Source organism: Aspergillus pseudonomiae, assembly GCF_009193645.1.
Source record: "Aspergillus pseudonomiae strain CBS 119388 unplaced genomic scaffold BDV37scaffold_57, whole genome shotgun sequence".
Classification (NCBI taxonomy): domain Eukaryota; kingdom Fungi; phylum Ascomycota; class Eurotiomycetes; order Eurotiales; family Aspergillaceae; genus Aspergillus; species Aspergillus pseudonomiae.
Window position 1 is genome coordinate 99,018 of NW_022476049.1, and position 23,899 is coordinate 122,916.

Here is a 23,899-nt window from a genome sequence, read left to right on the forward strand (position 1 = left end):
CGCGGTGTGGCGTGCGGGTTGTGGCGCGGGCGGTCGCTGGGTAATCTCGATAGGCCGAGAACACCTGCCGAGCGAGTACGTCAGACCTTCCGGCCGCCATTGGGTAATCTGCGATTATCCCGCAGGAAAGTATCTGCAGTTTGATCTCATTGTTTCCTCAACTCCGCCCTTGCTCTACCTGAACTCTCCTTCAGTGAAACATGGTGTGAATCTGTAACGTTCAATGGTCATTGAGTTATTCAACAATTACAGCCCTCGCTGTGCCATCCTTCTTTTGCTTTTGAGGAACCGCGACGATGCGCGAAGTTACTGTAAGGCAGTATTTGCTTGCAGTCCACATGCTTTGAGTAGTGCTAATTGATTTCGTCAAAGTCTTTCCTTTTAAACTATAGATCGGGCACATTCATGCGTCTGCGCCCGGTCTACCCGTCTCTTCCGCGATGCGCTCGCATCCCGAATTCCCTGCGGTCTTTCTCCCACGATTCTACCTCGGCCCCTACACCAAATGGAACTTATCCACTTAGAAACCGTGCGGTGTCTCGTGGAGGTTTCAGTTCACAATCTTCTTCTAGCGAGCATGGCCTCCTCCTTCCTTCATCATCCACCGCATCATTCTCTACCAGCTCACGAGTCTCGGACCCTGGTGACTGGGAAGATAACGCGAATCTCTCAATAGATGCATTCTCGGAGCTCCCTTCCAAAGACTTTGGTGTCAATCAGCACATGGTCATCAACCAAGAGTTTAAAGAAGCCTTACGTCAAATACTTTGGCAATTCCGAGCGCCAATCCGATATGCATTCGCCTATGGTTCGGGCGTCTTCACACAGTCCGGCAGTGCTCCTGGCTCCGGCCAGTGTCACCCGTCTGCCCCGGCTGCGATCAAGAACATGCAACAAGGTCAGGGTAAGATGATTGATTTTATCTTCGGAGTGTCGTACTCCCAACACTGGCATTCATTAAACCTCCATCAACATCGGGACCACTACTCTGGACTGGGGTCTTTAGGGTCTTACGCTGTCGCTCAAACGCAAGATAGGTTCGGCGCTGGTGTCTACTTCAACCCGTATATCACCGTGAATGGAACGTTGATCAAATATGGCGTTGTCAATCTTGACACATTATGTCGTGATCTCAGCCAATGGGACACACTATACCTTGCTGGGCGGCTACAGAAGCCGGTTAAGATTCTGCGTGACCATCCGAAGGTCCGGCTAGCAAACCAGATGAACCTGCTGTCTGCTGTCCGGGTGGCATTGCTGCTCCTGCCCGCTGAGTTTACGGAGTTCCAACTCTACAGCACCATTGCAGGAATGAGCTACATGGGAGATCTTCGTATGGCCTTGCCGGCAGAGGATCCTCGTAAGGTTAGAAACATTGTTTCAGGTCAGATGGCCAACTTCCGGCGGCTCTATGCACCGCTCATCGAAACCCTACCTAATGTCACCTTCAACGACCAACGGTGCACCGAAGGCGATTGGATCGATGATCCTGATGCCAATGTGAAGCTAACCCAAGATATGGACCCAGTAAAACGTGGTAATATGGTCCGCCGTCTGCCGGAGTCATTCCGAGCGAAGCTGTACTTCCAGTATCAAACCCGTTTCCAAATCCCTCGTGGGGACTTCAACAAAATGATGAAGGAAAGCAATGATGCCGACCAGGCATTGGTCCGGCGGAGACAAGGTGGTCCCTTCGAGCAGCGTATCGCAAACGACGATAGCCTGAAGCAGGAAGTTCAAGCTTCTATCACTAAGACCATTCGCTGGCCCAGCACTATCCAGTCGGCCAAAGGTCTGGTCACCTCCGGAATTGGTAGGACCTGGCGCTACCTGCGAGAAAAGCAAAATAAGTACAAGACTTCAGGCAAACATGCCAGCCCTCCGAGCGAGGTGTCGACAGAGAATGCGCCAAAGCAGGAATAGATAATTATCATTAGTGTCATAGTTATGACTGAAGCATGGTTTGCCAATAGGCAGCCCTAGACATCATACAAGGCATCTCAAGGCGTTGTGTTGGTTTGACATATGTGCTTGATTTTTCCATCCTTCCAAGTTCCCTTTCCCTTTGTCTCTCTTGGCTCAGCTACTGTATGGATAACTGGAGCAAGAAACACCACAATGTACATAGAAGACTACAATAGGATAGACTAGCTCAGAAGGCTATATAAAACAGTACGACCCTGAAAAATGCAAGGAAATTTACTACTACTTTCCCTCCTACTGTGAGGCCAAAGCGAAAGGCGCCAACGTGCATGGTACATATAATTGGTGGTAAAATAGTCTTCAAGTTTCAGGCCAACATGAATAACAGCAGTCATTCATGCAGCGTACTAGTGATCGGCTGAACGGTTAGAAGCTGATCGGTTGTCGTTGGCAGATTTTACTCCTATAATCCCATCGAAGAGTATATCTCATCTCGATACAATGCACCACGTCCATACTTGAACTGCTGTGTGTGAAAATTGCCAAATGCATCCAGGGAAGAGAGTTCTTTTGTCTTGAAGAGGGACCATGTCCCCAATGTGTACCAATTGTATAGAACCTTTTGGATAGATTGACCCGGAGCCCTATTTCCCTTGATTCAAAATATCATTTACTAGCATCTTAAGCGACCCCATATGCAAGACGCAGCCATATATAAGTTCTCGGCTCTTGTTCAGGTTGTTTTGGATATAATGCAAGTTTGTCGATCTCTGCCTAACCCGGTCATTGGCCCGAGTGGATATTGCCCACATGAGGTGTGCAAGGCTGCATAAGATTCATTCCCTTGACTATTTTGGATGTAAAGTCGACGGAGAAACACTCCCTGCTGATCTTTGTTGTCGTCTGTTCACTTAATTTCCGGGACATGTGCGAAATAGATGAGGTTTTATAGGCGTTCGGCAACACATGTGGAACTGTCCAAGGTTGTGAGAACTGTTTCAGGCATGATACTAGTATATCGTAGTGCCGAAGAACCAGCAGCCGATTCCGAGTCCTCCGGTAATTGGAATCGATGGTCCGTTGTAAATGAGGGTTGGTTATGGTAGATCAATGGCTATATTAAGCGGTGCAGGATCCCTCGCATTTTCTGACTATTAGTTTACCAAGTCAATTTTGAAGAACCACTTTTTTCAGTCTTTTCGGCCTCAATGAAGATCACATCAACCATTCCCGCTGTCCTCCTGGGACTGGTGCCGCTGAGTGCAGCTGTATCAGTCTCAGGCTCAGCTGAGGGTTTCGCTACGGGGGTGACAGGCGGTGGCGACGCAGAAGCACAGATTCCCAGCGATATCGATGAGCTGAAGGAATGGCTTACCGATAACACCCCACGAGTGATTGTTCTTGACAAAGAATATGACTTCACCGAGTCCGAGGGCACGACTAGTGGAACAGTTTGTGCTTCCTGGGGAACCGGGGACAGCTGTCAGAAGATTATCCAGGACGACTGCGGAGATTCTCCATCTTCGCAAGCAACTTGGTACGCTGCCGGAACGACGGGAGTCGATGTTGCATCGAACAAGACAATCCTTGGTGACGGAGACAAGGGTGTCATGAAAGGCAAAGGCTTGAGATTCAGAGACGGCGTGTCGAACATCATCGTACAAAACATTCAGATTTCCGACTTGAACCCTGAGTATGTCTGGGGTGGTGACGCCATGTATTTCGATGGGTCTGACCTGATCTGGATTGACCATGTCACGGTATGTACCTTTTGAACAGATGAAAGAGGGTAGTTTGTTAATAGACATCCAAGACGGCTCGCACCGGACGGCAACACTACACCTTCGGATTCGCGACCAACACCCGTATCACACTCTCAAACAACTTCATCAACGGTGAAACTCCGTACTCTACAGGCTGCGATGGGTACCACTACTGGACCTTTGAGATGGTAGGCGAAGCAGATCAGATTACTATGCAGAACTGCTATATCTACATGACAACTGGCCGCAGCCCAGCCTTGAGTGGAGGTACTCTCTTGCATGCTGTGAACAATGTCTGGGATAAAAACAACGGCCATGCACTGGAGGGCGGCGATTCAGGTGCCAGGGGAATCTTCGAGGGAAATGCTTGGGTAGATGTGTCCACGATTGTTGGAGACTACGCCGGCCGACTGTTTAACACACCGGATTCGTCGTCTGCTGCTGACTGCGAATCGGCTCTTGGTCGTGCGTGCGAGGTGAATGTTGTTTCCGACTCGGGCAGTCTTACCTCTTATACAGATACCTCCTTCTTCTCGGACTTCTCAGGCCTTACTATTGCGCCCGCCACCTCTGCCAGCGAGGCTCAGTCTAATGTCCCGAACAACGCGGGCATGGGGAAGCTTTGAATCTCTTTCGGGGACTTTTTTATTTGTACACTTCTCTAATTTTGCGTTCTCAATTTGTAATGGCGCGTCCTGGGTGATGGCCTCCTATGCTGGATGCATTCGGCTGTATACGGAGTCATGTCAGGTTATATATTAGTACCTGTGCGATTGAGGTTGAGATCATTCGTTTGCCTTGAAATGTATACAGTGAGTGCGAAGGGTCAAGTTTGCCTATTATCAAGTTATCTGTAAAAATGAAGAGCAGCCCGGCCAGGTGAATATGATCAATATTCGGTGGTTAGTACTAGATACAACGTGTGGAGCCTTGACCTATAAAATTGAGGATATACACCCCGGATTTATATTCCTGAAAGAATAGTCTCGAAAAAGGCAAGTTACAGCTTCTCTAGTAAACAAATGTCATGTACCTTTATTTAAATAGCTCATTGGCAATATAAATGCAAAATTTGTATGAAGCAGCGACTAGGTTAGTATATTCCACTGACTGGTGCCGAAGGGATTTAAACTACCGTTCCTGAAGAGTCACACTTCCGAGACCGGTCCCGCCTCTAATCTTCCCCGCCACTTAAAGGACCCCCCACCGATCTTTCTTCGGTTTGCAAGGAATCTCTTCACTTCAGCAATATCACACCAAAATGGCTGCGAGACAATCACCGTTCGATCTCTCTAAATGCGCGCGCAAGAATATCTTGCAATTGCAGCCCTATCGCTGTGCGAGAGAGTGTGTTTGCCCTCTAGATCCCCGCATCAGCGCCCGAGAAACTAATGAGTCAGTGACTACAAAGATGACGGAACGAATGTTCTGCTCGATGCTAACGAAAACGCCTACGGTCCCGGTCTTGCCCTGAATTCGGAAGGCGCTCTGCAAGAATCTACAGTCAATGGGGGTTCGACTGGCTCCTCGAAGCCAGACATCGACTTTTTGGGATTGAACCGCTATCCCGACCCGTGAGTGACTCACCCCATACTTCAGTCCCTAAGAAGTCTAAGCTGACTCAGATTGATGAATTACTAGACATCAGATTGAGCTGAAGCAACTTTTCTGCAAGCTCCGCAATACCCGTATTCACAGCCAAAAAGACCTGACCCCCGAGAACCTTTTCGTTGGAGTCGGCTCCGACGAAGCCATCGATGCTCTGTTGAGATGTTTCTGCGTGCCAGGAAAGGACAAGATCCTTACTTGCCCCCCTACCTATGGCATGTATGGTGTTAGTGCGCAGGTCAACGACGTGGATATTGTGAAGGTCCCTCTGGATGTCGAGAACGGCTTCCAACTGCAGCCGGACAAGATTCTCGAGGCTCTATCTGCAGATGACTCGATCAAGATGGTGTACATCTGCTCACCGGGTAACCCTACAGCCAACTTGATCCGTAAGTCCGACATTCAGAAGGTGCTGGAGCATCCCACATGGAATGGTCTGGTCGTTGTGGATGAGGCATATATCGACTTTGCACCTGAAGGCTCCAGTCTCGCCGAGTGGGTCAACGATTGGCCCAACCTGGTGGTTATGCAGACTTTGAGCAAGGCTTTTGGTCTGGCCGGTATTCGACTAGGAGTTGCGTTCACCAGCCCTGCCATTGCCCGTCTGTTGAACAGCCTGAAGGCCCCCTATAACATTTCAAGCCCAACTAGTGCAATTGCTATGGCTGCTCTGTCGCCTATCAACATGGCTGTCATGAAGAAATACCGCGAGGAGATCATTGCTCAGCGTGAACGCTTACTACAGGAACTGCCTAAGATCCCAGGAGTGGGTCGCTTCCTGGGCGGACAAGAGTCGAACTTCCTCTTGGTTGAACTCCTGGATAAGCCTGCCAGTGAAGGCGGAAAGCCCAGCAACAAGATTGCCTTGGCTGCGTACGAAGCTATGGCGGAAAAACGCGGCGTGGTGGTACGTTTCCGCGGGAAGGAGCTCGGATGCGAAGGCTGCCTGCGGGTTACAGTAGGAACAGAGGAGGAAGTCACTAGGTTCCTGCAGCAATTGCGGGTAGTCCTGGACAGTCTTCTCAGGGGCGCGGATGTCCAGTCGTTGAGAGGATAAGCGCATCAGAACTCGAACCAGTCATGTCATTTTCTTTTCTCAAGATTAATTACTTTTCAGGATAGACTTTCTTAGCCTTTTAGAACGGAGATTTCGTCTTAATATTAAAGAGCGTTAGTATTTTCCTTATCGTCCTTTTCCGACCGGGAGAGACAGGCAAATACGTAAGAGGCTTGAATGGAACCACCACCGGAAGGTTATCTATCCACGTATACTCGGGACAGGAAGTATGAAACAGGGGGTACATATCGTACGGGGTCGTGATAAGAAGTCTGGGTGATATGGTAGCAAACTACTGGCCAAAGTAGCAACCGTAGTAACAATGTATTTTATGTATACCAATTATTACGATGGTATGGTTGAGGAGAGAGAAAGATACATGTCACAAGGCCGCCACGTGGACCAGGCACACCTGACGTGACTTTGTCTGTCGTACGGTTTCTCCTACCGAATGGTAGCTTCCATCGAAGAATGGATACTACCCTGACACTGTACAATCCAATCTGGTTGCACGAGTCATGTCCGTCTTATGTAGGAGATTGATGGGGGTCACTCGCCAACTACCAATGGAAATCCTCCAAATTCCCCCAATTATCTGATAAGGTAACAGCATGGATTATCACCTATGCACTTTCTCTCTATTCGTCGCTAATAATCCGCAGCATTGATCATATACGAGCTCACGTTCTCAACAGGGTTCGTCCCTTGAACGGCGGATGATAACCGGCCCAAGCTCGAATCTCCTTCTCGAGTCCAAGAATCACAAGCAATGCTTCATTTCGCTATCGCCATCGGGCGGAAGCCAATAAACTTACTCCGCAAACAGCTCCTAAGCGACTAAGTCCCCGACTCAATCGCCTCTCGCTGGCTGGTCCAATACCATCTCGTGCTGACCTGCCCAGCTCCTCCGTCCTCGAATCCTGCTCTTCGAACCAAACGGAGGGCCGATAAATGGCGCTTCCCGGCGTCCACTGCTACTGTTCGGTCTTATCTTTTGAATCCATGGTTATCGGTTGGCCGGCATGACCCTTGGCCTCGAGGTGGGTATGATTTTCTCATCACGATTATCAACATATTTGTTTTTATTATTAAATAGCCGTTCATGAGGTTGCTTTTTTGCCGGGGTCTCCCCCTTCCGTTTGCATATGGATATTTTCCTTTGATGATTGATCTAACCATCTCGCTCTGTCTCTCTAACTTTGTGACATACTGTCCTTGAGTTAATATACTTTACAACTTCTATCGAAACGGCGGTGAAATCCTTCCTGTCCATTTCTCTGTAATACTAATCTTATTTCATTTGGGGATACGTAAGAGCCAGGCTCTACACTTATCTACCAGGTGAACCTCTTGTCTCCCTCCTTTTTTTTCCCTCATTTTCCCAATTACCCTCATTTGCTCTTTCGTCAACGATCAGAATCTATACGAAGAAGGGCCTCCTCCACCCGGGACGCCACCAGATCAACATTCACTTTCCCTCCCACTGTTACCTCCCATTTAAGGCCGGTTCCACCCGCTATTTTTGCCCCCAAGATCGTCGCCTTGTTATATTCCCCGGTTTCCCTTACGTTATACCTTCTTTCCCCACACTGAGCAAATACTCTAATCTGGGGAACCGCACGTGCATGCTCAGGGTGGTTCGTCATGAGCAATGTGAGTGCAAGTAAAGGCACGACGTTGTTAAACTTACTCCAGGGACTCATCCACGGTGCGTTATTATTTGATAACTTGGGCTGTTCTCGCTTGTTTTCAACTGGCCCCTCTGCGGAGGTGGTTCAGCGGCCATGACTGTGCTGGACACTCGTGGTCTATATCCGGAAATCCCTCCGAATGCTCGAACGAAGCTTGACGATAACCCAACGCTCTTGGTGAGCTGGTGGGCCACCGGCTTCTCCCTGGCCATCATTGTGGTTCGAGTCTGTGGTCGCTATGTTCGCATCGAACGCTTCTTTCGGGAGGATAAGGTGATGATGCTTGCCATTATTCCCTTGTTGATCCGCATGGCCCTTGTACATCTTATCCTCATCTGGGGGACCAATAATACGAAGACAGGGGGGTTGACGGCAGAGGAGATTCAACATCGCATCGTTGGGAGCAAGTTGGTTCTGGTTTCTCGAATTTGCTATGCTATCTTGTAAGGCTACTGTTTCAAAGCATTTGTCCGAGATAAAACATGCCGGCTGACTGTTTTGACTACCACAAGCATCTGGACTGCCAAATTTACCGTATGCGAATTTCTCAAACGGGTTTCGGAGATGATATGGCGCCGGTCTCTCCGGATCTTTCTCAAGTTTATCTATTATTTCTTGGGATCGACTCTGATTGCCGTGGTACTCGCAACCCTAACTGAATGCCAGCCTTTCAGCCACTACTGGCAGGTGGTTCCGGATCCAGGCCCCCAGTGTCGCTCGGGCTATGCGAACCTGATTACAATGGGAGTATGCGACGTGATCACGGATCTTCTTCTGGTGGCCTTTCCTATTCCTTTGATTATGATGACTCACATGTCTGCGAAACGCAAAGCCTCTCTCGTTATTCTCTTTGCCTTATCCTTGATTCTCGTCGGCATTACTTGCTACCGTGTACCCGCTGTGATTAGCCACAAAGGATCCCAGCAATACCGATCTCTTCTGGCGTCTCTAGAGATCCTCGCTGCCACCGCGGTTTCAAATGCCATAGTCATTGGGTCCTTTGTGCGAGACAAAGGCGTCAAGAAAGCCAAGTTCAAAAAGGCCATTGGATCTGCCTCCGTCAGCGAGAGCATGGATCACAGCTCGGTTCGTCGTACAACCATCACGCACCACCACTGGGGCAGTGACTCCGATCTGGCCGGAGATATGGGCATCCGTTTGCACCCTGAGCTGGTTTCTCCCGACCACAAGCTGCCTCGGCCAGCCCCCGTGGTTGCCCCCTGCGAGCCTCTTGCAGCCCGTACGGGCACACTGAATCCAAACTGGTCGTTCAACCATCATGCTTCTGCTATCGAGGACGATCGATCCTCTTCGACAGGCAGTCTTGACATCAAAGTGAGCCCACTCGAGTATCTTCCAACCAATAAAACGCCGCGCAAAGCGTCGGGCGACCCCGTCCCGAACTCCCCCGGCCGAGTCTCTATGTTCGACGTCGGCGGTCTCCTAGATCCATCCCCTAGGAGCAGCCCCCCTCCAACCTTGCATATGAACTACCAAATGCCTCCTCCCGGGCAAACGACTCGTACACGCAGTGGAAGCGCAGCCTTTCTTCAAGATGTTGGCGGTCTACTCTCCACTCCGACCCCAGGGGCTACTCCAAACGCTTCACCGAACTTCTCACGACCTGGCGGTCTTCGCACTAACTCGTATGGCCGCCGACGAGGGTCCAGCGTGCATTTTAGTGATACGCCGGAGTCACCGGCTCCTCCCTATCGATCTCAATCCGATGTAACTGCCCCAATTCCTGAAGGAAGCGATGATGTCGAACTTCAGGATGTTGGGGGATTGCTATCAAAAAATTCATGAATAATGACGGTATATACTAAACGGTAGTTGGATGTATAAATAGGCTTGCTTCTCTTCTCCGTGGGGCTTCTGTTCTCCCCACCTTTTTTCCCTTTCTGTGGTTTATTATGGGTAATGTGTACTGGATTGGAGTTGGAATTAGCGAGGGCGTTGGTATTGATTGGGTATTTTGGTCTACATGTATATTTCTATAGTTGCCATCGGATTGAGTCGATCATATCTGAATATGACCTGTCCCATCCTCTCTCTACTTGGGAAGGATTGGCTATTAACGACCACTGAAAATCTCATGACCATTGCATTTTTCAGTAATCTATCAAGAAAATTGTACAATATAGTCGGGGTTTTTGCGATTAGTAAAATTTCAAAGGAATCGACCAGAACCATGACAGTACACTCCAGCCATGAATCATTTGTTTCGCCCTTACGCCATGCTGCCCATAATGCCTGCAATTGGACTTTCGTTTGATTTTTCTTTTTCGTCCCGTAATTTGCCCACTCCTCTGGTTTTTCTTTCTCTTTTGTTCTTGGAGACCTCATCCACTCGATTCTATGTTCACTTCGAGGGGTGAGACACGGCGTAGGCCATAGTGTAGGAGACAACCGCGCCCTGGCAAAAAAGGTGCTCAAGAACCTCTTGGCGAACTCGACATGTTCTTTTGGCATCTTTGAATGGAAAAAAGCGCGATGAACCCCCCCCCAAAGCAAACAGCCGTCCGTTAATATAGCATAACCATACAAGCCGTACTCGTCAAGATCGCGATTAAATAACCCAGCGGTAACTAGCATAACGACCGGCCGTTTCACTCTTGCGAATAATCTTGACGACCTGCCCTCTGCGCAGACCCAGGTATCTCGCCACGGGATCCGACACCTGGATACGGGGCAACTGAGATTCCTTCAGACGATAGCGCTGCAGCAACCGGGACTTCTCCTCGGGGCTCAGCAGGACGTGCTTCGGGACCAGTTCGTGCCGGGTGATGTTGACCAGCAGATCCTGCTCCTGGAAATGCTCGCAGATGCGACCGGGGACACCGCTCAGCAGACGCACGGCGGACGGAGAGATCGGGGTCTGGGTGATGAACACGCCGGTGTGGAAGTTGTTCTCGTCGACGAAGTGGTTGAAGGTGCGCACTTGCTTGGTACCGACGCCAGTCGAGTCGGGGCAGAATTCAACGTAGATGGTGCCGCAGTCGGGCTGGGGGTCCGGGTTGGAGTTGGTCTTGAGGGCCGTGTATTTGAGTTGCATGGCCTCCGTGGGGCGAGCTTGGATTTTCATCTTGTTGCGGCTACACAAAAGTTACGCCGAATTGTTAGCGGCCTTTTTTCCTTGGGAGGTTGCAAACGTGCATGTTGTCTGGGGTCGCATACTCTGGGTATCCGAGGGGATCGGAGTATTTCTGTTTGAATTCGTCGAGCGATATTTGCACTTCTTCTTCGGTGACTTCGTAGCCCTGTCCGAAAATGGCCTGTCAGCATACTATGTGCGACAAACGCTGTGGGTGCAGCCGATTGTTCCTCTCCTATAGCAGCACGTACCCGATCCTGAAGCATTTCGAATACCGTCCTCCATGTGCGCCACAATCTGGTCATCTCGCGGTCGGCATCGACGGAGCCAGAAGAGTAGTCCTCGTCCATGGTGAAAAATGAGGCGCACCTGCGCTACGACACAAACTAAAATAAATGAAAAAGAGTAGTGTCGGGAAAGAGTTAATTTAGAGAGATCGAGGACCAACTCTGAGCTCAATGTGAGCCGTGGGATGGGACAGCAAAAAAAAAGTTGGCTGGAGTGGCAGCGTTGCGAAAAGCGATAGAGGGAGGTTCTCGAAAAATCGGCGGAACAGCGCTAAGCGGCAACGGTTAAGCGCCGCCAACAACGTATTAACCCCAAAGGAAAAGGCCAGACCGAGAAAATGAGCACGAGTTTCTGCCCCATTCCTTTCCTCTTCTCCCAACATTCCCCTTTGGTTTCCCCTCATTTCACGCTCTTTTGGGGTCCCTCCTAGCGATTGATTTCGGTCAATCTATTTGCATTGTCAAGTGTTTACCCTCCGTATTTGCAAATTCCCCGACAAGATGGCCGCTGAAGCTAAATCGGCTCCTGCCACGGAGCAGAAGGTGAAGCCTACCAAGCCCAGTGAGGAGGCGTTCAAGGCCGACCTCGCGCAGGCTGAGAAGGAGCATGCTGCGGTTCAGGAGAAACTGGTATGTGACGGTTTATTATGTCATTTTGCGTTCTTTGGAAGTTTCAATGGTTGTTGTATACAACGCACAAAATATATTGTGCCATTTTCTTACTCGGTGCCCACCGACCATTTATGGTCTACCCTGCGATTTCTCGAGACGTTTCCTATACCGTTCCTGCATTCCATTGACGAACAAGACACTAACTTCCTCAAGAACCAAGTCAAGGCCAAGATTGAGACCGCCAAGCCCAACAACAAGGACTCGCCCGCGGCCAAGAGACAGCAGGAACTCCGTGCTGAGCTCTCCTCCATCCGTCAGAAGCAGTCGGGATTCAAGGCGTCTAGGTCCAGCACTCAGGAGAAGATCAATGCCCTGGACAGCACGCTCAAGGCCCGCATTGCGGAGCAGAACAACTCCAAGACCCGCATGTCGTTCAAGAGCGTCGAGGAGGTTGATCGCGAGATCGCGCGCCTCGAGAAGCAGGTTGATTCCGGCACCATGCGCTTGGTCGATGAGAAGAAGGCCCTTGCCGACGTCTCCAGCCTGCGCAAGCAGCGCAAGAACTTCGCCGGCCTGGACGAGGCCCAGAAGGTCATCAACGACATCAAGGCTCAGATCGCCACCCTCAAGAAGACCCTTGACAACCCTGAGGCCAAGGCCCTGAGCGACAAGTACGCCGAGATCCAGAAGGAGCTGGATGCCATCAAGGCCGAGCAGGATGGCGCTTTCAAGAACCTTAACGCCCTGCGGGACGAGCGCACCAAGCTCCACGGTGAGCAGCAGCAGAAGTGGACTGCTATCCGTGAGATCAAGGACACCTACTACAAGGCCCGCAAGGCCTACAAGGAGTACGAGGATGAGGCCTGGAGAGTCCGCCGGGAGAAGCAGAAGGCCCAGCGGGACGCCTTCGAGCGCGAGAAGAAGAAGAAGATTGCCGACAAGAAGCTCGAGGAGGCCTCTCGTCTGGCTTACACCGACGAGATCCTTACGGCTCAGGGTCTGATCCGCCACTTCAACCCCGCCTACGACTTCGCTGCTCTGGGTCTGGATGACAAGAAGGACCAGTCCTCTCAGTTCCGTGCTGAGATTGGCCGTACCATCGATGACTCCGGCATGAAGGGCATGAAGGTCCTGAAGAAGGAGGAGGACGACTACTTCGTCGGCACTGGTGGCAAGAAGGGTAAGAAGGGCAAGAAGAGCAACGCCAACGGCAGCCCTGCCCCCGCCGAGAAGTTCAACCTCAACGTTGGTATCATCGAGGAGTTCGCCCAGGTCAAGATCGACCCCCCTATGAACCAGGCCGATGTCCCCGCCGTTGTCGAGAAGCTGGCCGCTAAGATCACTGAGTGGAAGAAGAACCAGGCTTCGAAGACCGAGGAGGTATGCACCGCTCTACGTTAATTCCCGCTCGTATGAGCTACCGTGACTGATTATTCCCATAGAACATCAAGAAGGCCCAGGAGGAAATTGCCCGCTTGGAGGAGGAGGCCGCTCAGGCGGACGACCGTGCGACTGACGCTGCTAAGAAGCCTGCTATCATCAACAGTGGTGTTAACGGCAAGGTCTCGGCCGAGGCCGAGCTGAAGCAGGAGCAGGACGCCGCCGCCGATGTGTCCGACGAGCTGCAGAAGGCCTCCCTCGAGGAGACGGCCTAAACGATGCGTCCCGGATAGATTTATGCAACTTTGCATGTTCTTGCATCAGCGAATTGACGCTTTAGACCCCAAGCGGAGATTTAGCATTTACATTTCATTTGTTTTTGGTTAGTTCTGTGCATCTTATCGACAACTCTTTGCTTTTGCAGATCCTCCCTTTATTTTCTTTTCTCTGTGGGGGAATCTTGCCCCGGTCGGAGGGGGGTTTAATTCTCCTTTGCGAGGCCACCGTCTGGCTGTTATTCCTTTCTTGTAATCCATATTTACTACTCTTTTTTGACTTCTCGTCTGGTCTTGTTCCATCTTGCTATGGCCGGACTACCGCATTCTCCCCTCTTACCCACCTACCCTCTCCTCTTCCCTCCCCAAAAGTCTGCAGAGCAGGATGATGAGATTTAGCGTTGATTTCAGAGCTTGTGAGGAACGATCTGAGCGATTGGGGGACCGCCGTTGCTGGTTTTGCTATATGAACCGAATCTACCGTATTCAATTGACTTCTCGTGTAAGCTCGTAAGTTTCGCCGCGTCAAGGTGTGCGTAGCAAGTATACCGTCGGCCAATGATGGAGGGTGGCTCGCCATCACCTGCCATCGGCACGTCATGCAGCTGGCCGAGGCTTGACGGAGTGGCCAGTGGAACGAACAGGTCCGTGTGGCGGTGCATCCCGACCAAATGTGGCCCAGCCTAGATTTGAAGTTGCCTAAACGGGACCGCCAGCGCCAAGGGTCTTGGTTGTTCAATTCCAATTTTAAATCCGCTCACTTCATTCAATCCCTTTTCTCGGCACTTCCGACGATCCCCTCTTTCTTGTCCTTGTGCCTCCTCTCAGTCCTCCTCGGTCCCCTCGCTGTGCTCTCGGACTCGATATCTAGGGCAACCAGCCACCCGCAATACCGGAGTTAAGCCACCCGGCCTAAAACCACCGCCAGCGCATCGACTCAACAACACTCTCCAACTCCTCAACCACCTCCGGACCACCCGCCAAAATGTCCTACAACAAACCCGTACGCACCCTCTCCATTCTCCACTACCACAAAAGTCACAGAGCACTGACAAATGCGTAACAGGACGGACCGCCTCCCTCCTATCCCGCCCCCGTCCACGACGCAGGGCCCTACTACCCTCCCCAGGGCGCCCAGGGCGACTACTACAACCAAGGCGGCGGATACCCTCCGCAGAACTACGGTCCACCCCCGCAACAGGGATACTACGGCTCTCCGCCGCCGCAGGGTCAACAACCCATGTACTACCCGCCGCAGCAAGGGTACCCGCAGCCGGGGTACTACGCCGATGACCGCGGCGGCGGCGGCGGCTCCTCGGGCGGTGGTATCTGCGCCGGTATCATGGCTGCGCTGGCCTGTTGTTGTTGTCTGGACATTCTGTTTTAGATTGCGTCGTCTTGCCTGCCGTTTCTACGCTGCTGCGGTTGCGACTTGGTTTTCGTTTCGTCTTTTGGCGCCGGAATGGAGTTGGTTTCGTTCATGGTGTACGGGGTATCTTTCTTTGCTTGTTCAGCTGCGAATGGTTCGTCTGTTGCATTTTTGATACTCGCTTAATCAAACGTGTTGGTATTGTTATCGTGATATATTACTTATGCCGATGCTATATTATATTATATCATGGACATTCATGCTCGTACATCGAGTTCAACTTAATCACATCAGTCATAACCAGTCACACAAACATAAAAAGAACAAAATAAAAGGGTATCAATCATCAAGACATAGAAGCACTCCCCATTCCTCTTTATGCCACCCAGCCCAACCCCCAACCCAACCCAATAGACAAAATCAAACCCTCGAACTAAACTCACTCCCCTCCAAATCCCCCCTCCTCCACCCACCACCATTCCTCCCCCGTCTCGGCGGCCGATCAACGCTACTAGCCTCCTCAAACACCTCAATGACATCGCCCTCCGACCGACTCGGCGCACTGGTCACACTCTCCTCCACGACAATATGTTCCGCATGCCCATGTGCACCAGCACTCACCGGCCTCTCCTCCTCAACCACAATGCGTCGCCCCCGTCTCCGCCGCATCCCGCCCGCGCTACTCGCCGACGCCATCTCCGTCTGTGTTTCGCTGCCGAAGCGCCGCCCCGAGCTCAGCCCCAGCCACAGCAGGTAGAGGAGGAAGATGAAGCCGAAGACGCTGCCCAGGATGATTCCGGCGACTGTTCCCGGTGACGGGGAGCTGGTGAGACGGCCGTAGGAGGCCGGGATGGAGATGGTGCTGTAGGTTGGGCCGAGGGGGATGGGGGAGAGGCGTTTTGTGAGGTTGTTGCTGTCGCTGTCGTTATTGTTGTTGAGGTCTTGGTCTTGGTCTTGGTCTTGTTGGTGATGGTGTCGGGGGAGGGGGGGCATTTCTTTTCTTTTCTTTTCTTTTTTTGGTTTCGGGCCTTTAGCTTTGGATTCTGGGGCGTGTTTAGCTACTGGCGATTGTGATTGTGATTGTTGTTGTAGTTTCAATGTCTGGGAGTACTGTGTACTAGTAAGTCGGGGATTATCTCGGAGATTGCGATAAGATTGATTAATGTGGAGGTTGATGTGGAGATTTCAGTATGCTTGTATGCGCGACATGGACTTGTGTCTTTAGGAATTTGCGAAATGAGGTCATGGAATGGAAGCAGGAATGAATGAATGAAGTAATGTATGTGTATGACAGAAGGAAAAAGAGAGAAATCGACGTGGAGGGATTGCGAGGGTCTGGACCGGAATTATTGGTGGCTGGGAAGAACGGCCATTCATTTATGCAGGAGACGCACGGGTTAGGGCTGGGATCCACGCATACATCAATCTAAGTGCCGTTCAATTTGAGAGTTTTTATTAATTTATACAGAATTATTTTTGATGAGATGGAATTGGTATTTTCGGTTTTTGTATTAGGTTCGTTGGATTATGCTCCTTGTGGTGGGTACGTTGATATGGTGAGGATACTGTTTTCTACTTCTAAATATGCATAGAATTAAGACAATACGAGAATCACTGGCGGTGTAGTATTAGTCTATCAAATCTATACCATACTCAAATGTCAGGATAACAGCGACTATCCTGAGCACCATTTCTCATTGATGTATGTGAATTAAGCAGGTGTGTGCAAAAGCCTTATCACGGCAGAGGTCAATTTAGACAGCACCGATCGCCATGGTATATTCCGAGAAGACTTGAGACTCCTGCAGACGTGGATGTAGAAACTTGTCAATCCAGTCCCGACGCCATTCATCCTCGTACCAGCAGGTGTATAGAGCTTTACAGTACTCCCAGTAATCTGGATACCAGCCTGCCAGGCCCCAGTCGACGATGGCAATGACTCGAAATGGCGCGGTCGAGGATATCATAATGTTACCTCGATGAAGGTCGGCGTGTGTGAATTTGATATCCGTCATCAGGCAAGAGGTCTCTATAGGGATCTTTATATTTCAGGGACGCCGGAAGCCGCGATTGGGGCAGGGTGGAGAACCAATCGTTAAATTCCTTTATGTTTGGAAATGGCCCGGCTTCTGTCAGTGACTGGAAGACGTAATCGGGAATCTTTTGGCAGTTGATAGATCCTAAAAAGACAAGTCAATATCAGCAATGAATTTGCGTCCACTTAGGTCAGGGCGTACCAATGTACTTGCCAGACGGTTGGCTAAGTTGACGTAGAGATCGAATGATTTGGCATAACTGATTGCACATCACTTCTTTGTCTGTGCTTTGAAGATCATCCCATCCATCAAGTAATGTCTGTCCTTCGATGAGCTGCATATAAATGTATACATAGCCCTTGTCATCTACACGCCATCCGAAAAGTTCAGGAACCGGCACAGTGCCTTGAAAGACCTGCCGAATCATCCAAAGACACTGAGCTTCTGCAACAGTAACGTAGCGACCAAACTTGACGAAGATATTTGGGTTTCTGAAGATGATAGGTTTTGGTTGGGGGAGTATGTATATATCTGTTGACAGGGCCCGGACTTGTGCTGGCGTCGGCAGCCGCTGGCCGGGAGTCTTGAAGAAAGTTGAGTCTAGAAAGTCCATCTCCAGCTTTGTGCCATCAGGAGGCTGTGGGGTAAGAACCAAACGAGTCTCCGCCATGTTGACTGATGAAGGTGCAAGCGTGGGAACGCAGGGGGACAGGGGGAGGGGAAGGAAGATAAATGCATGTAATCCGCTAGCCGGGTTTGTTGATGTCACCGAAGTACAATCCACAGGTTGCCCAGCTATTGCCCTGAAGCTGCACTTGGTGAAGTTTTCACTTGCAAACTATTGGTAAACTCTATAGAAATATGCCCATATTTCACTATAATCTCGGCAGGCTGCTATTCATGGACACGGACCCTTTCCCCCCTGAAGTTCAAGCTCTGCGGGTCGCAATACAAGATCCATTTAGTAAGTAGCTTGTTCAACTTCAAATGCACGAAGGAGAGTTTCTATATTAGAATCCCGCACGTGTCAGGCTCGTCCTGCGAACCATTTGTCCAGAATGGGATGCTGTCAAACGATGGAGAAACATCGCCTCACTCCGTTGCGACGGATCGTATGAATGTACAAGAAAGACAAGCTGTTATCATCCATAACTTTGGAGATGATGGTGAGGAGATGTTCCTCCTGAGAATGATCAACTATATGGCGCCTTCCACTACCTTACTTGACGAATAGTCCAACCCTATTTGCGATGATAATCAGATGTTTAGTCGACAAGGGGATAGGATGTATGATAAAATCCCGGAGATCATTCACTCACAGTCCTGGACTTTCGGGCAGATAATTTCTCGGGCGGGCCTCCCAAATAATTTCAGAGGTTCACCTGGCTGGGGTTTAGGTAAATCGATCTCAACAACCTGGAGCTTCGCTTCCTCAACGTTCGACTGGGTATTGGTGAATGCAATGAACTCCCGGTCTCGGACCCTGACAGCGTTCAGCCACTTGAGCTGATTTTCGTCGTCAAAAAGGGCCTTCGATACGATTTTGCAAATAAAGAACCAGAACGGCCAAGGTTTGTTGAAACTGTAGGGAATCCCTGCAACAGACTGCATGATCAAGTCCAGCCTCCTGTCAGAACGTCTTGCACGAATTTATTAGCACTGTAATTAGGCTTTCTAATCTGAATAAAACTCACTGAACAACAAAATGAGTGATATCGGCTACTGGGAAAGTCCTTGATCGTTCTTCAGCCGTCACCTCGGCCAAGAGGACTGGGACAGTGATGGCTTCGTTATCTGGGAGTGCCTCATCCATCACTTCTTGATAAGGTCTAGAATACAGTGGTAAGATATGATGTTATGCTGATGTGAGTAGTAAAAAGGTGTTCCAGATAATACTGAAGGAACGGATGCGACTGTGAATGATGTATATTTGATCAGGTGATCCGCGGCCTTCTGAAGCCTCAGACAATAAAGATTATCAGCAGATGTGAATTCACTGTAAGAGAGTATATTCTTTGTATTGGGATAACACAAGTACGAAAAGTGGCGACTACAACATACCTTCCAGTGTCCTTAGGGGATAAATCTTATATGAAGAGCAAGTTTATAGTTATATAGCCAATATAAATGTGTACACCAACCCGGCTGAGGACCCCGAGGCGACAAAGGAGACCATTAAGGGAGAGATCATACTGATAAGTAAATACTAAAGGGCATAGGGCAATATGGACTTCCCCTGTGGGCTTTAAACAGCTGAACAGTACCTTGCCCGAATTGCAAGTATAATTGTAGAGCCGGGCTTACTCTGAGCCCTACTAGCTTACATATTGATTGCCTCAAGCTATGGTAGGTCCAACTGTATTTCCTTTAATTCTTGCGGCTACTAAGGTTACAACAGAAATAAAACTCTCTGACCAGAAAGTTTACGAAGCGATTACTAGGTGGATTCGAGCCTCAAAGACTTAAAGAGTATGGTATCCCATTGCAATTGCAGCCATATAAGCGGTCTGCATAACTAAAACTCTGTTCCTTAATCACTCACAGCCACTATCTTAGAATTAAGATTAGTATGCTCCCTTCCGCTGCTCATACTTGGGCTGCTCGGGTGACTCAACATCCCCGTATCCAGTCAGCACAGGGGTGGTGTAGGACAGTTCGAAGCTACCCAGCTTAGCGCCATCCGACTCCAAGGCCCAAAGACTCAGTGCCAAATAATTGGTTCCGCGGTAGTTCAGGATACCTTCGGGAACAGGGAAGCTAGTCTGTGGCCCAACGTTGCCAGTGTACTTGCCATACTGATAACCGTTCACGTACAGCTGTGCCCGAACCGCCTGGGTGTTGTTGCCAAAGTTGAAGTACAGCGGCACATCCCAGCCCTTCGGGATATCGAGGTCGAGTTGGGCAGTGTAGAATCCGATACCTGGCTTCGACAGACCTTCAAGGGGACTGCCCGACTCCCAGGAGTCGCTTGGAGGCTGAGGCTGATGGAAGCCCTGGCGCTCTGCGTACAGTCCACCTTCGTTCAGAGGCCCTCTGACCTTATCCTGGTAGTCTTCTCCTCCGAGGTTACCAGTGAGCTTCCAGGTGATTGCGCTGGCATCCTGTCCGCTCAGTTTGTAGCTAAGAATACCACGAGGGTTCTTCATGGTTTCCTCGCCGACGGTCCAGTTCTCGTCGAGACCCAAGTTGTCAATAACAACGGTGATAACGTAGTTCTTGCCGGACTCCAGCTGAGACAGCTTGAAGGTAGAGTTACCGTCCATAGCATAATCGGCACCAGCCCAAGAGCCTAGATAGGTCTCGTTCAGCCATACGGAGCTGCCAAATGCGCTACCACCCTGTGTGCGGATGACAAATTCGCTTTCTTTGCCGTTGGCAATGAAGTGGCCCCTGTAGATCAGGTAGCCAGTGTGGAAGCCATAGTCAGAAGAGTATAGAGATGTTGGTGTGTCAAGAGGACGGTGGGTGTTCTTCGTTGTTGGAAGATCCGCAGAAACCCAAGCAGAGTCGTCATAGGAAGACTTGATCTCGGGAAGTGTGTCCAGATATTTCCAGTCCAGATCCTTCAAACTAGGAAGCGTGATATCTGGAGCTGCGTACTTGACCTCACTACTCCAGATGCCGTTCTTGTCAACGGTGTGGCTAGCCTTTTCGCCATTCACGAACAGGTTCTTAGCGCTTGCCGGAGCACCGATCACTTCAATCGGGGTGGTGGCATTGAAATCGGCAGTCAGATGGAGGTTGGCACCATCCAGGTGAGCGCCTCGCAGAAGATAACCGGCCTTCACAATAATGGATGAGGCGGTCGTCTTCGCCGTGTTGAAACCGGGAGAAGTACCTTCCGTTGGAAGCTCGGGGACCCAGTAGTTGTAAGCAGAGTTCCTATCTGTGGATTCATTAGTGGTGTATGCCAGTTTAGTGTGGATTTACTTACCAAGCAGGACCACTCTCAAGTCACCGACTTGAACAATGCGACGAGTAGATGAGACATCCCAGCTAATGATGACAGAGCTGCCCTTCCTCTTTGAGACGATCCCAGAGTCCGAACCTTCAATAATAGTTGCATTAGACTTGGAGGCAATGGCCAGTTCATGGTGTTCCTTTGGCCCGCCGTATAAGACCAGGACCTTTTTATCGTCAAACTTCTTCCAGGTGAAGACTTCAGCTGTCGAATAGATAATGTTCGTTCCAGACACATTATAGTCAACAACATGAATCTTAGAGTCACGTCCGTTAAGACTTAAAGTACCATCCAGCTGGGGAATAGTCAGGTTACCAGCACTGGTAGGAAGTCTAAGCTTGTACGAAGTTGACTCTTGACTGGAATAGTCCGTATGTCTAACCACGAAGAACGAGCCAGGACGATCACCAATTAAAGGGGTAACAGCTAGGTCCGAGGTGTCCGTGTAGACACCGGTACTCAGGTTTCCGGGAGTAGCGGTGAGATAGGCTGGGGATACTTTGACAAAGTTGCTGAGGAGCTTTATGTCGCTGTACTTCTCTCGTGTCACATTTCGCGTTTCAGTTATAGGTGAGCCGTAATCGTAGGATGTATATCCTCCGGGGTGTCCAAGGTTGCCCCAGTTTGTTCCACCGAACGTCTATATGTGTCAGCGCAAGGTATGCTTCAAAGATATAAACAAGTCATACCATGTATAAGTTAAGAGTAGAAACCCCGAAACTCAAATCGTTCCTGTAAAAGACTCTCGAAAATTCGTGATTAACGAGAGCATAGCAATTTTCAAAGCCGGGTCCACCCCATGGGTCGAAAGCACCCGCTTGGAACTAGGAAACAGTGAGACATATTACTAGTCCTCCAAGTTGGGCAACTTACCTCAAGAAGTGAGTACGGAGTTGATGGGCTCTGTTCGAGATGGAGCTGGCGGAAATTCTCGGGCAGTTTGCCCTCGGGCCATACAGAGGGGTTTGCCTATAGATGTCAGAAGCATTCAACCTCATTCGCAGAATAGAACGTACACAATCAAAGCCGAGCCTAAGGAAGATGTCAGTTTCAGTCAGACGACAAACCTATGAAAGAAGAGAGGGCATATGCAGAGTGACGTACGGATAACTATCGTGACCATAAATATCAACAGCTCCCACCCCGGTCCCAGGAGCATTGTGCCCAGAAGGCGAGGCATCGTTGCTGATGAGGGGTACAACAATATCAGCGTTCCGAGCCTGGTCCATAACATATTGCATATAGTCTCCATCAGGGTAAGTGACACCGCAGCAGCCACCGCTGTATTCGTTTTCGGGCTGGTAGAGAATCACTGGCCCTCCATTCGTGATTTGAGCCTTTGCGATGGTAGCAGCGACATTGGCGATATAGCTAAAGCCAAAATGTAAGCAAGTGTGCGGAGTGACTGTCAATGAACCCATACTTATCAGTAGCTTCAAGGAATGGCTTATCAGACGAGCGCAGAGTGCCATTGACCCTCTGCAGCCATCCAGGAAAACCACCACCTGAGGACTCAGCATTGATGTATGGACCGGGGCGGGCGATCAGATAAATGCCTGCCTCCTTGGCTGCATCAAAGAAGGGTTCCAGAGCAAAGATGCCCTCTGCTTTGTATTCGCCAGGCTTTCCCTCCAGGAGGGCCCAATCAATATAGAAAGATACACAATTGAAACCGAGAGCCCTGATCTTCTGGAAAATATCGAGCCAAAGCGATGGTACTGGTAATCTGCTTCCGTCAGGATAGAGCCCTAGTAGTACGCAAGTCTGGTGTACCTGAATGGATGCACTTCTCCGCTGAATAACATAATCCTTTCTCCATTTATGAACAGAGATTTGTCATCCCATGTAACCTGCAGAAAGGTCAGTATGTTTACATAATCACTATGGAGCATCATGGGTGATCCAGAATTGATGACGACATACAATGTCCTGCAACAAGTCTCGTTTCGCCGGATCCGGATGTTCCAGGATCGTGAAACCATTGAGACGATGCTTGATGGAAGCACCCGCTGCTTGTGCCGCCAGCAAGGCAACAGCAGCAACAGAGAGGAGCTTCATGGTGTCGTGCTGCAGAAGAACCCCAGTGAGAGCTTACAGCAGATTTCGCATGTTTCGGGGGGCAATTGCACGATTATAAGTAGGGTTGAAAGGATAAATAGTATAAATAACCGGCTTCATTAATTAAAATGTCGAACACCTTGCGTCAATGATGTTTATAGAGTAGGGAATGGTCCAATAGAGTCCTTCGTCGAAAGTGGAGTACATACGATTTCATCTAAACATCATGTAGAATCGTGGAGCTGTATACAAACAAACCAGTACACGATGGCCCCCTGCTGGTCAAAGCACCATTAACAAGCAAATCAGAGGAGGGCCAGAACGCCCGGAGGTACTTCCTGCCAGCTGGAATGCTGTGAGACCGGACCAATGCAGCACAACGTAGAAGGAAAGTATTGGTGAAGATCCCCCACACGGAGGAAAGGTGCCCATCGGATGACGATCACGGGAGTATTTCTCCGCATATCAAAAGCCTTCACCCCTTCATAACCAACTTCACCACCCAGAGATGTACCGTGTTATCTCTTTTTGATCGCCGTCCATACATACATGAACATGCCAGTTCAAGGATATAGATGGGCATGGGGAAGATATATCCATGTCGAGTGCCTGAATATCGGATAAGATAGGCATATTAAGCATATGCCAACCCTAACCTTCTAGGCAGTAAATTGATGAACATGAGCCAAGAAAGCATACTTAATGATTCAATGTCACCATCAGGCCACCAGTGAAGCTACTAATATGTACATCATCGGGCGGGACAAGACGGTTATTATCCGAGA

General features: G+C 49.9%; 11 protein-coding genes across 11 annotated transcripts; 6 read left to right on the forward strand and 5 right to left on the reverse strand.

Annotated features, from left to right (window-relative positions):
- The first annotated feature begins 125 nt into the window (after positions 1–125).
- BDV37DRAFT_253655 (phosphatidate cytidylyltransferase) lies at positions 126–2,197 on the forward strand. Its single transcript, XM_032082559.1, has one exon. The coding sequence runs from the start codon at positions 406–408 to the stop codon at positions 1,921–1,923; it is 1,518 nt and encodes a 505-aa protein (XP_031939260.1). The 5' UTR covers positions 126–405; the 3' UTR covers positions 1,924–2,197.
- Positions 2,198–3,131: 934 nt separating this feature from the next.
- Positions 3,132–4,312, forward strand: BDV37DRAFT_285202 (polysaccharide lyase family 1 protein; the record flags this gene model as incomplete). The annotated part of the gene is made up of 2 exons (XM_032087661.1): positions 3,132–3,683; positions 3,737–4,312. The coding sequence occupies 2 exons, from the start codon at positions 3,132–3,134 to the stop codon at positions 4,310–4,312; spliced, it is 1,128 nt and encodes a 375-aa protein (XP_031939261.1).
- A 287-nt stretch (positions 4,313–4,599) lies between these two features.
- Positions 4,600–6,576, forward strand: BDV37DRAFT_253666 (histidinol-phosphate transaminase). Its single transcript, XM_032082560.1, has 3 exons — positions 4,600–5,033; positions 5,087–5,260; positions 5,328–6,576. The coding sequence occupies exons 1-3, from the start codon at positions 4,948–4,950 to the stop codon at positions 6,349–6,351; spliced, it is 1,284 nt and encodes a 427-aa protein (XP_031939262.1). The 5' UTR covers positions 4,600–4,947; the 3' UTR covers positions 6,352–6,576.
- Positions 6,577–7,833: 1,257 nt separating this feature from the next.
- Positions 7,834–9,935, forward strand: BDV37DRAFT_168004 (putative integral membrane protein Pth11-like). Its single transcript, XM_032079295.1, has 2 exons — positions 7,834–8,485; positions 8,555–9,935. Exons 1-2 carry the CDS (start codon positions 8,136–8,138, stop codon positions 9,846–9,848), a joined length of 1,644 nt encoding a protein of 547 aa, XP_031939263.1. The 5' UTR covers positions 7,834–8,135; the 3' UTR covers positions 9,849–9,935.
- Positions 9,936–10,551: 616 nt separating this feature from the next.
- BDV37DRAFT_253672 (DNA-directed RNA polymerase core subunit RPB5) lies at positions 10,552–11,644 on the reverse strand. The gene is made up of 3 exons (XM_032082561.1): positions 11,388–11,644; positions 11,220–11,302; positions 10,552–11,137 (listed from the first exon to the last, which is right to left on the reverse strand). Exons 1-3 carry the CDS (start codon positions 11,484–11,486, stop codon positions 10,612–10,614), a joined length of 708 nt encoding a protein of 235 aa, XP_031939264.1. The 5' UTR covers positions 11,487–11,644; the 3' UTR covers positions 10,552–10,611.
- A 217-nt stretch (positions 11,645–11,861) lies between these two features.
- On the forward strand, positions 11,862–13,862 carry bfr1 (putative nuclear segregation protein (Bfr1)). The gene is made up of 3 exons (XM_032079296.1): positions 11,862–12,053; positions 12,249–13,415; positions 13,478–13,862. The coding sequence occupies exons 1-3, from the start codon at positions 11,925–11,927 to the stop codon at positions 13,688–13,690; spliced, it is 1,509 nt and encodes a 502-aa protein (XP_031939265.1). The 5' UTR covers positions 11,862–11,924; the 3' UTR covers positions 13,691–13,862.
- A 603-nt stretch (positions 13,863–14,465) lies between these two features.
- On the forward strand, positions 14,466–15,430 carry BDV37DRAFT_253676 (uncharacterized protein). Its single transcript, XM_032082562.1, has one exon. The coding sequence runs from the start codon at positions 14,746–14,748 to the stop codon at positions 15,232–15,234; it is 489 nt and encodes a 162-aa protein (XP_031939266.1). The 5' UTR covers positions 14,466–14,745; the 3' UTR covers positions 15,235–15,430.
- A 17-nt stretch (positions 15,431–15,447) lies between these two features.
- On the reverse strand, positions 15,448–16,118 carry BDV37DRAFT_253678 (uncharacterized protein). Its single transcript, XM_032082563.1, has one exon. It carries the CDS (start codon positions 16,050–16,052, stop codon positions 15,480–15,482), a length of 573 nt encoding a protein of 190 aa, XP_031939267.1. The 5' UTR covers positions 16,053–16,118; the 3' UTR covers positions 15,448–15,479.
- A 912-nt stretch (positions 16,119–17,030) lies between these two features.
- On the reverse strand, positions 17,031–17,765 carry BDV37DRAFT_285209 (uncharacterized protein; the record flags this gene model as incomplete). The annotated part of the gene is made up of 2 exons (XM_032087662.1): positions 17,031–17,239; positions 17,297–17,765. The coding sequence occupies 2 exons, from the start codon at positions 17,763–17,765 to the stop codon at positions 17,031–17,033; spliced, it is 678 nt and encodes a 225-aa protein (XP_031939268.1).
- A 641-nt stretch (positions 17,766–18,406) lies between these two features.
- BDV37DRAFT_285210 (uncharacterized protein) lies at positions 18,407–18,908 on the reverse strand (the record flags this gene model as incomplete). Its single annotated transcript, XM_032087663.1, has 2 exons — positions 18,407–18,734; positions 18,790–18,908. The coding sequence occupies 2 exons, from the start codon at positions 18,906–18,908 to the stop codon at positions 18,407–18,409; spliced, it is 447 nt and encodes a 148-aa protein (XP_031939269.1).
- Positions 18,909–19,274: 366 nt separating this feature from the next.
- On the reverse strand, positions 19,275–23,832 carry BDV37DRAFT_168076 (glycoside hydrolase family 35 protein). Its single transcript, XM_032079297.1, has 9 exons — positions 22,980–23,832; positions 22,830–22,906; positions 22,480–22,782; positions 22,161–22,427; positions 22,073–22,088; positions 21,930–22,025; positions 21,746–21,880; positions 21,030–21,696; positions 19,275–20,981 (listed from the first exon to the last, which is right to left on the reverse strand). The coding sequence occupies exons 1-9, from the start codon at positions 23,112–23,114 to the stop codon at positions 19,660–19,662; spliced, it is 3,018 nt and encodes a 1,005-aa protein (XP_031939270.1). The 5' UTR covers positions 23,115–23,832; the 3' UTR covers positions 19,275–19,659.
- Between the last annotated feature and the right edge of the window lie 67 nt (positions 23,833–23,899).